At 45.0% G+C, this 10,038-nt stretch overlaps 1 protein-coding gene across 3 annotated transcripts in view; it reads left to right on the top strand.

Annotated features, from left to right (window-relative positions):
* The first annotated feature begins 1,448 nt into the window (after positions 1 to 1,448).
* The window catches only part of SMARCAD1 (SNF2 related chromatin remodeling ATPase with DExD box 1), a 62,942-nt gene continuing 54,352 nt past the window's right edge, over positions 1,449 to 10,038 (top strand). Inside the window, exons 1-2 of one of the 3 annotated variants that reach the window (XM_084785472.1) lie at positions 1,449 to 1,748; positions 2,302 to 2,546. In XM_084785472.1, the coding sequence (XP_084641598.1) occupies positions 2,357 to 2,546 (190 nt within the window). In that variant the 5' untranslated portion in view covers positions 1,449 to 1,748; positions 2,302 to 2,356. Of the gene's footprint in view, positions 1,749 to 1,799; positions 2,042 to 2,301; positions 2,547 to 10,038 lie in introns of those variants that run through there. The other 2 variants (XM_084785470.1, XM_084785471.1) reach the window with 2 other exon arrangements.

Genomic DNA, 10,038 nt, shown 5'->3' with positions numbered 1-10,038 from the left:
TGCTCCATGAAATAATTTCATAGTGTACTTCAGACCTCTGAGAAAATGTTGTTTCCTACCTCTTCCTCCTCCTCCTCCTCCTCCTCCTCCTCCTCCTCCTCCTCCTTCTGCAAAGTTTCTCTGTGTAGTGCTTACCTCTGGCTGTCCTGGGTCCTGGTACTCACTTTGTAGACCAGTCTGGCCTTGAACTCACAGCAATCTACCTGCCTCTGCTTTTGTTTGTTTGTTTTTGTTTTTGTTTTTGTTTTGTTTTGTTTTTTTTGATATAGGGTTTCTCTGTAGAGCCTTGGCTGTCCTGGACTCCCTTTATAGATCAGGTTGGTCTCGAACTCATGCAGATCTGCCTGCCTCTACCTCCCTGAGTGCTGGGATTATAGGTGTGTGCCGCCACCACCACCTGGCTCTGTTTCCTCTTCTTTAGGCCACCTGGAATGTGCTACCATTTTTATTGCAACTGCCTTGGTTTGGGTATGGTTTGTGTGTGTTAGAAGCTTGTTCTTAGTATAGTACTGTATTAGTGAGGAAACCTTTACAGGGTGGGGGGTCAGTGACAGGATTATGGGCTATAGAAGGGCCTAATGTTGTTCTTTTTGATGTGGATAAATCCATGAGAAGATGGGCTATCACAGGAAGAGGGATGTCTGAGCCTTCCTTGGTCTGTTGCTTCTTGGTGTGCTATGGGATCACTTCCTGCATGGACATCAAACATGGTACCATTGTCACAAACTGACTAGGAGAGAAAATGCCAACAAAACAAAAACAAGAAAAATGTGTCAATAGTGGGGGAGCAGCTCAGGCAAAGTCTTGAAGTTCAAAAGTATCAGATATTTGCCTCTTACTAATTACTTAGCATGTGCAGGCCACAGTATGTATGTATGTATGTATGTATGTATGTATGTATATATGTATGTATGTATGTATCTTACTTGTGTGGGTGCACTGTGTCACAGAGCTCATGTGGAAGTCAGAGAACAGCTTTCAGAATTGCTTCTCCTCTTTCCTCCATATGGGTCCAGGTGGTCATCAAGTTTAGCTAACAAACGCCTTTCTTTCTTTCTTTCTTTCTTTCTTTTTTTTTGGTTTTTCGAGACAGGGTTTCTCTATGTATCCTAGGCTGTCCTGGACTCACTTTTGTAGACCAGGCTGGCCTCGAACTCACAGCGATCCGCCTGCCTCTGCCTCCCGAGTGCTGGGATTAAAGGCGTGCGCCACCACGCCCGGCTACAAACGCCTTTCTTTGCCCGCCCAGCCATCTTGACAGCCAGGCCTCAGCTTTTTTATTTCTTAAAACTATCATGTAATGACTGAGCGTATACAATTAAAACTATCAGGTCCAAAATGAGAAGCACAATTATAGGGAAACAAAATTATATTGCATATCTGACTTTGTGGAATACGGTAGCAAACCACGTTTTAATTCTGTATTACGACGCCATTTGTTCTCGTTGTGCTTGCTATTGTTCTACTAGCTCCGTAGCTAGCGTGGAGAAAGGAACCAAGGAACAATCCCACCCTTTGGAACCTAGCAGAGGTAGACACGAGTTACCATGACAACAGCGCGCTCAGACATTTTCCTGACCACGCGACGCTAGGAAGGAGAAGGCCTGGGTTGCGTGTTGCGTCATCACTACGCGCTCCGCGGCTTGCTCGGCGCTATCTTGGAAGGCCCCGGCCAGCATACCGTCGCCTCCCGCTAGGGATTGTTTTGTTCTTTCCCACCTTTGTTACAACGCGGAGCTTGCGAGGCTGTAAGTGCGGGCGGCCGGGCGGGCGGCGGCGGGTTCCCTTCGGCGGCGCGCCGGCCTGTCAGCTTCCTCCTAGCCGGAGCCTCGCCGCGTCTACTTCCGGGCGGTGCGCCGCTCCCCTCTCGGCCCTTTGTGTCTCCGCGGCTTGGAGGCGCGGGGCCTGGCGGGCCGTGTGTGTGGTGTGTGTGGGGTGTGTGTGTGTGTGGTGTGTGCGTGTGGATGTGTGTATGTGGAGGCGGCTGGCGCTCGGTGCGGGCGGCGCGGCGGGAAGGCGGGCGCGCGCCCCTGCTGCCCGGGTGAGGACCGGGACCGCGAGGGTCGGCTCGTGGGGCCGCGCGGGCCGGGGCGACGACGCGAGGGCGCGATGGGCATTTGGCAGGGACCGCCCGTCGGTCACCTCCGTATGGCCTAACAAAGCGCAGCCGGAACCGGGCCCCGGTAGACGTGTGCCGACCCCCCTTTCTCCGGGAGCCAAGTGTGGTGGCTTTGTGTTCTTCCTTGTTTTCACGACCTCATCCCACCCCCCCCCCCTTTTTTTTTTGTTCCCTCCCTGCAGCTAGTTCATTGAAAGCTGTCAGCCCTCCCCTTCAGGGAGGTGGTTTCTTATCAATATGAATCTTTTCAACTTGGACCGTTTTCGCTTTGAGAAAAGGAGTAAGATTGAGGAAGCTCCCGAAGCAGCCCCTCAGCCCCCCCAGCCCGGTCCATCGTCACCAATTTCTCTTAGTGCTGAAGAGGAGAATGCTGAAGGGGAAGTTAGCAGGGCAAACACCCCAGACTCAGATGTAACTGAAAAAACAGGTGAGTTACAATGTTGCAAACTGATAAAGCACCCAAAGGTTGCAGGCAGGAGGGAATCTATGTATCTATTTATCTATCTATCTATCTTTATTTTTTTCATAATGATTCAATCAGTGCCTCCAATTGTGCCCTTTGGAGTACAGCATTGGGACTGCCATAGGGGCTGAGTACCTAGTACCTGCCAACCGAGCACACCTCCATTGTTATTTCATTTGGAGGCTCTTGGACTACAGCGCAATGGCGCACACTGAACGCTGAGTTTACTGGATTCTTAGATCACAATGGCTACCCAGAGAGGCATGTAGGCAGTTTTGTCCTCTAGTAGACCTTGAGGCTATTAAACTACTTCAGGTTTTCATTCATTCCAGTATTCCTTAAAATATTTTTTTTCCCTGTCTCTTTGTTTCTGAGATAAGATCTGACTGAAGCCTTGAGCAGGTGTGGTACTCAGCAAGGGTACCGGATCCTTCTGCCTCTGCCTCCCAAGTGCTGGGATTACAGCAGCCTGTCACCACACCTGGCTTCATTTCCTGGCTTTTGCAGGCTGTTCTTGCTATGTGGTCTTGCTACCCACTTTGTAGCCCCCAAACAGTACCCCTGCCTCACCTCCAGTGCTGAGGCTGCAGGGGTGGCTGGAGGCCTCACCTACTGCAGATCACCTCTGTGAGCTGGATGCATGGAAAGCTTAAAGCTAATTTACGTGTCCAAGTAAAGATTAGTTTCTGTTTTCATCTAGTTTCTTGGAAATCTCTAGAATTCACCTGAGTACTTAGTGAATAAAACATTTTAAAGCAACTGTAGCAGATTGTTATGAACAAGCAGAGCTGAGGCGAGTAAGGCCAAAATGAGGATTTTGGAACGAGGATGTAACTTCCATTGCACGTGGAGACCATAGTGTAACTTAGGAGGTTGGTTCTGTGCATCTTGGTTATCAGGGTGCCAGGTGAGTGGGGTAGGTGCTTTTATTTGCTGACCCATGTCACTGGCCTCAAAATATGTTAATCATTTATTTATTTATTTATGTGTAGTGGCAAGTACTGTTCATTGTCTCTTAATAATCCTGTGAAACAAATAGTCACACTTGGGTTTTTTGTTTTGTTTCGGGTTTTTTGTTTTTTGTTTTTGGTTTTTCGAGACAGGGTTTCTCTGTGTAGCCTTGACTGTCCTAGACTCACTTTGTAGACCAGGCTAGCCTCAAACTCACAGCGATCCGCCTGCCTCTGCCTCCCGAGTACTGGGATTAAAGGCGTGTGCCACCACGCCTGGCTTTTTTTTGGTTTTTTGAGACAGGATTTCTCTGGCTGTCCTGGACCTCTCTTTTGTAGACCAGGCTGGCCTAATCTCACAGCAATCTGCCTGCCTCTGCCTCCCAAGTGCTGGGATTAAAGGTGTATACCACCACCTCCCAGCTAAATAGACCCAGCCAGGGAGGTTAAATTTGAAGAGACTTAGCTGGACATTGTGGTGCACACCTTTAATACTAGCACTTGGGAGGCGGATCTTTTTGAGTTCGAGGCCAGCCTGGTCTACAAAGAGAGTCTAGGACAACCAGAGTGGTTGCACAGAGAAACCCTGTCTCAGGAAAAAAGAAAAAAAAAAACTTGAAGAGACTTAATAGAACTTATTACAAATGGAAACATTCTGATTCCTGAGAATGACCTAGGAATCACATTAGGCAGTTTCTTATGCATGTGATGGTAATGTTAGGTGGTCTACCAATAATATGTTTCTAATGGCAAACAGTGTTTCAAAAGTTTTTGAATCAGTGTAACCAGGAAGATTGATAACATGTATTTTCACCCATTGTAATAGATAATTTGCGGAAGTCATGAGAGAAGGGAGAAGCTCAATTAAAGAAAAATGCCTTTAATCCTGGCACTTGGGTGGCAGTGGTAGGCGGATCTCTGTGAGTTCCAGGCCCGCCTGGTCTACAAAGCGAATCTAGAACAGCCAGGGTTATTACACAGAAACTCTGTCTTGAAAAACAAAACAAAACAAAAGCTGGGCTGTGGTGGCGGATGCCTTTAATCCCAGCACTTGGGAGGCAGTGGTAGGCGGATCTCTGAGAGTAGGAGGCCAGCCTGATCTACAAAGTGAGTTCAGGACTTCCAGGGCTACACAGGGCTACCCTGTTTGGAAAAACAAAACAAAAAACTCAAACCAAACCAAACAAACAAAAAAGCTTGCATGTGATCATGCTATTAGCAAGCCTGTAGGGCATTTTCTTAGTGATTGATGGGGGAAAGCCCAGCCTTAGAGGTAGTGCCACCCTGGGCTGATGGTCCAGTCTTATATAAGAAAGCGGGTTGAGCAAGCCATGAAGAGCAGTCCTGTAAGGATTGCTACCCTCTGCATGGCCTCTGCATCAGCTCCTGCCTCCAAGTCTCTGCCATGTTAGTTCTAGTCTTGAACTCCTTCAGTGATGGGTGATCAATGGGAAAATGTGCTCTTAACTGATGAGCTAACTCTGTAGCTCCAATCTTTTTGTGTTTTGTTTTTTTCCTTTCTTTTAGGTTTGTCAAGACAGGGTTTCTCTGTATCGTTGGCTGTATTGGACTCACTTTGTAGACCAGGCTGGCCTTGCAACTCAGAGATACGCCTGTCTCTGCCTCCAGGTGCTGGGATTAAAGTTGTGCGCCAGTTTGCCCCACTTGTAGTCCCTTTTTTTAATTTTGTTTTTGGAGACAGGGTTTCTCTGTGTAGCATTGGTTGTCCTGGACTCTCTTTGTAGACCAGGCTAGCCTTGAACTCATAGCAATCTGCCTGCCCCTGACCCCCAAGTGCTGGGATTAAAGGCTTGCGCCAACACACCCAGGTTTATTTCCTTTTGTTTGAGCTAGCCACTTACCCCTGGCTGCCCTGGAATTGAAGATTGTGCTGGCTTGAACTCACAGAGATCTGCCTGCCTCTTCCTTAGTATCAAACATAAGAGTGACCTTGACTTTCTCCTGCCTAAACTTTCTAAATGCTGGGAATACAAACCTTTTGTTACTCCTTATCTTTTTTCTAAACAATTATGTATTTATTTACTTATTTGTGTGTATGAACCTGTTCCCTTGCCCTTTCCTTCTCCTCCCTCTTCCATCCACCTCTCCCCTTGCTCCCCTCTTCCCGTCTGTCCCTTCCCTTGGCCTTACACTTGCTATGTAAGCACTGAGCCACATAGCCTTATAAGCATTCTTTAGCTTTTAGATTTGAAAGCATATGATTAATTTGTGGGCATTTATTTATTTATTTATTATGCAGAACAAGCCCAGAACTTTAGAAATGCTAGGCAGGTACACCGCCAGTGACCACTGGCAATCAATACAATACTTACACTGTTTTTTTTTTTCTTCCCTTCTTTTTCTTCTGTGAACATAGTGGGTTTTAAGGTGTTAAAATAATGGTTGATAAATAAAGAGCTTGCTGTGGTTTAGTTAAATATTGAGAGTGAAAAAAGGTGACTTGTTCTTGGGGAATAGCAGGAAGGATGTTTAAATATGCATTTTAAACAAGTATAATATGATCATCATGTTAGGGAAAATATTAAGCAAAGTAAAATTAAATCTGAGTCACAGGTTCAAAGCAATCAGCATAGCAGTGTTGAGGGGTATATATGTTGATAGAGGAAGGAGTTGAAGGTAAGGAAATAGAGCACACTCTTAAAATTTATTCTCAGAAAGATGATGAAAAGTCTCAAGTAATCTTTGGAGTAGACTGTCAACAATGGAATCACTATGAAATCATTGTTGAATGAAAAATTGATGAAAGTTTTGAAAATACATCTTGCCTTGAAACAATTGTGATGTTTTTTGTTATCTGGTAAAGAGGTTTAGTTAGAAAGTAAGAAATGTAGTACTGAGTGTAGGGGGGCACACTTGTAATTCTAGCACTTGGGAGGCATTGATGGGGTGATCAGTTGAGGGTCATCCTTAGTTATGGAACAAATTTGAGGCCAGTCTAGGATATTCAACCACAAAAGCAATATATGGAAAAAAGAAAGAGTGGGGTGAGGTGGTATACACCATTAATCTCAGGACTCTGAGAGGCAGAAGCAGGTGGATTTCTATGAGTTCGAGGCCAACCTGGTCTACAAAGTGAGTCAAAGACAGCCAAGGCTACACAGAGAAACTGTCTATTCTCTGGTAACTACCGTAGATTGGGTAGTTTATAAATTGCAAGAATTTAACCCTCAAGCTGAAGATTAGAAATCCAGTTCAGGGCACCAGGATATTTAGTTTTTGAGGAGGGCCCACATCCTGGAGGTCTTTTTGTCTGAAAACTCACATAGTTGATCCTAGATGCTTTTGTCAGCCAAAGGCCAAGCCTTTAACTGCCATCACCTTGGCTGTTAAATTTTTTTATACATTAGCCAGATGTGAGGTATGCCTGTAATTCGAGCACTGGGAAATTTGATGCAGAGACTTCATATATTGGAGGCAGTGTGGCCTTTATAGTGAAACTGTTCCAAATAAAACTAAGAGCTGGGCGGTGCACGCCTTTAATCCCAGCACTTGGGAGGCAGAGGCAGGCGGATCACTGAGTTTGAGGCCAGTCTGGTCTACAAAGGGAGTCCAGGGCAGCCAAGGCTAACAGAGACCCTGTCTCAAAAAACAAACAAACGAAACCCCCACCACCACAACAACAAAAAACCAAAAACAAGCTGGGCGTGGTGACACACACCTATAATCCCAGCACTGGGGAGGCAGAGGCAGGTGGATCGCTGTAAGTTTGAGGCCAGCCTGGTCTACAAAGCGGGTCTAGGACAGCCAAGGCTACACAGAGAAACCCTGTCTTGAAAAACAAACAACAAAACCCCAACCCAACATCAAAGAGTTTTGGATTCTGAATGGGTGGCATACTCTAATCCCTGATCACTTCAATCATTTTGTTTGTTGCTTATGAGAAAGGTCTCACCATGCAGCACTGGCCAGCCTGGCGATCTCTCTATAGATCTAGAACTGGTTTAGAACTCATAGAGACCAACCTGCCTCTGCAACCCAGGTGCTAGGACAAGAGGTATGTACTACCACATCCAGACATTTTTACCATTTTAAAAAGCATAGTTTAGTCATTTTAAAAAGCATAGTTTAGTAGCCAGCTGGTGGTGTCATGGCGCCCAGATCAAAAGCAGGTGGATCGATGTGAGTTCAAGGCCTGTCTGGTCTACAGACTTGAGTTCCAGAACATTGAGGGCTACACAGAGAAACCTTGTCTTAAAAGACAACAAGAAGAGAGTACAGTTTAATGTTTGAAACATTTGATTTAGATCATTTCCAGCATTTTGCAGACAATCTGTAGAAGTCTTTTCATCTTAAATCTGATAACTGTGCCCTGCCCCTGGAAACTCCACTCTCTGAATTTCATTACTCTGTGTACCTTATAAGTAGAGCCATACACAGCTGGTCTTTTTCTGTTTGTTTTGTTTTGTTTTTTCAAAACAAGGTTTCTCTGTGGAGGCTTGGCTGTCTTGGACTCACTTTGTAAACCAGGCTGGCCTTGAACTCAGCGATCTGCCTGCCTCTTCCTCTGTTGAGATTAAAGGCGTGCACCTCCATGCCCAGCCAAAACTGGTCTTTTGACTAGTTCTTCTGATTAGCACAGTGTCCACATGGTTTATCCAAACTTTAGAAGGTATCAGAATTTCTTTTTTTTTTTTTTTAAGGTGATTTTATTTTATGTATGGGTGTTTTGCTAGCATGTATGTCTTGCACCAGGTGCATGCTGTGCCCTAATAGGCCAGAAGAGGGCATCATATTCTCTGGAACTGAAGTTACAGTTTTGAGCCACCAGGTGGGTGCTGGGACTCAAACTTAGGTCTTAATGTGAAAAAACACAGAAATCATGGAAGAGGTTCAGGTTTCTCCATTAAAAGACAGATAAACTGGGCGGTGGTGGTACACGCATTTAATCCCAGCACTCAGGAGGCAGAGGCAGGCAGATTGCTGTGAGTTCGAGGCCAGCCTGGTCTACAAAGGGAGTACAGGACAGCCAAGGCTGCACAGAGAAACCTTGTCTCGAAAAACCAAACAAAATAAAACAAAACAAAAACAAAACCAGACAGACAAACCCTGGGGTATGTCTCAGGTTACATGTAGGAAGATCTGACAGTCCAGGCCATTCTGAGCCAGCTGCCCCTGTGACTGCTCTTGCTCATTTGTATGCTAAGAGGTCCAAGACAAAGGAGCTCTCCAGGGACAGTGGTCCCAACCATGTAGTCCTTTGTCTCCTGAGGTAGCTTTTCTACCTGCAAGGAGCTCTGTTCCCCAATTGTTAATCATAAGTGTTCAAACTATGGATCACAAATATTTTGTCAAAAAATTAATTCTTGAGTCCTGACAAATAAATGTAACCTTTTTGTTTTGAGACAGTGCTTGTAGGTAGCTAGCTACATCTTGAACTTACAGTCTTCCCTTAGCTCCCTCCACCTGCCTCTTTTGCTAGGGACTACTGTTCCCACTAAGTACTTAATAAATATATCAATTATAGGGAAGGCTTCTGAAGCTTTATTTTCAGCATAAATACCTAACAATATGTTAGATTGACAACCAAAAATGTTTTACAGAGCGTCCAGTCACAGACATTTGTAAAACTATATCTTTGTCCTTTGCTTCACTGAGCCTTATGTTTATTGCCTTATACATTCTGCACTGTTGGTGCATTTTGTTATTAGCATCAACTGAGATTTCCCATTTGGACTTTTATTATCTGTGAAATTCTATGATCTCCTCTCACAGGCTTGCAGCTTCCCTTTTCCACACGGAATGGAAGTTAGGGCTCCACACATGCTAGACAAGCACTTGACCACTTGGCTGCATACCAACTCTTTACCCATTTTATCTTGTAATATGGTTTTAGAAATGGCTCTTCAGTCCTGTATTTAGTATATTCATTGCTTTTTTCCTTTCTAGAGGCAGACAGAGAGCACACATTATCTACTAGAAAGTATTGTAAAGTAGTAAGATGATTTTCTTATTACATCCTTCAAATTAAAATGGTCCAGTTTTATAGTGGATTGATTGGTTTTACATTCTAGTTGTTCTTTTGTTTATTTTGATAAACAGGGCTTTACTCTAATACCAACTTGGCCTCAAATGTAAGATCCTTCTGCCTCAACCTCTTGTTGTGAGTGCTCAGGCTATTACTAAGCCTGTCTGTGTATGTGTGTGTGTCTGTGTGTCTGTGTGTGTCTGCGTGTGTCTGCCTGCCCTGTGCTTGCACCTAAGTATATGTACGTGATCATTTGCATGCTGGTGCCAGAAAGGGGCATTGAATAGTACGGAGCACGAGTTGGTATGATGTTGGTGCTTGGAACTAAAGACTTATGCAACAACAGCTGGTTTTAACTGCTGAGCCATCTTTCTAGATTGTAGAGGAATTTAATCCAACAATTTGGCTACTCTGGCTGGAATGCAGACATGCCTTTAAGCCCTGGGGACAGAGGCAAGCAGATCTCTTGAGTTCAAGGCCAGCCCGGTACAGTGCAAGTTTCAGGTAAACAAACGATTAG

The sequence above is a fragment of the Acomys minous genome, assembly GCF_964271855.1.
Source record: "Acomys minous genome assembly, chromosome: 6".
Classification (NCBI taxonomy): Eukaryota; Metazoa; Chordata; class Mammalia; order Rodentia; family Muridae; genus Acomys; species Acomys minous.
The sequence above is the reverse complement of the archived record's forward strand: the minus strand, read 5'-3'. Positions and strand labels throughout refer to the sequence as shown.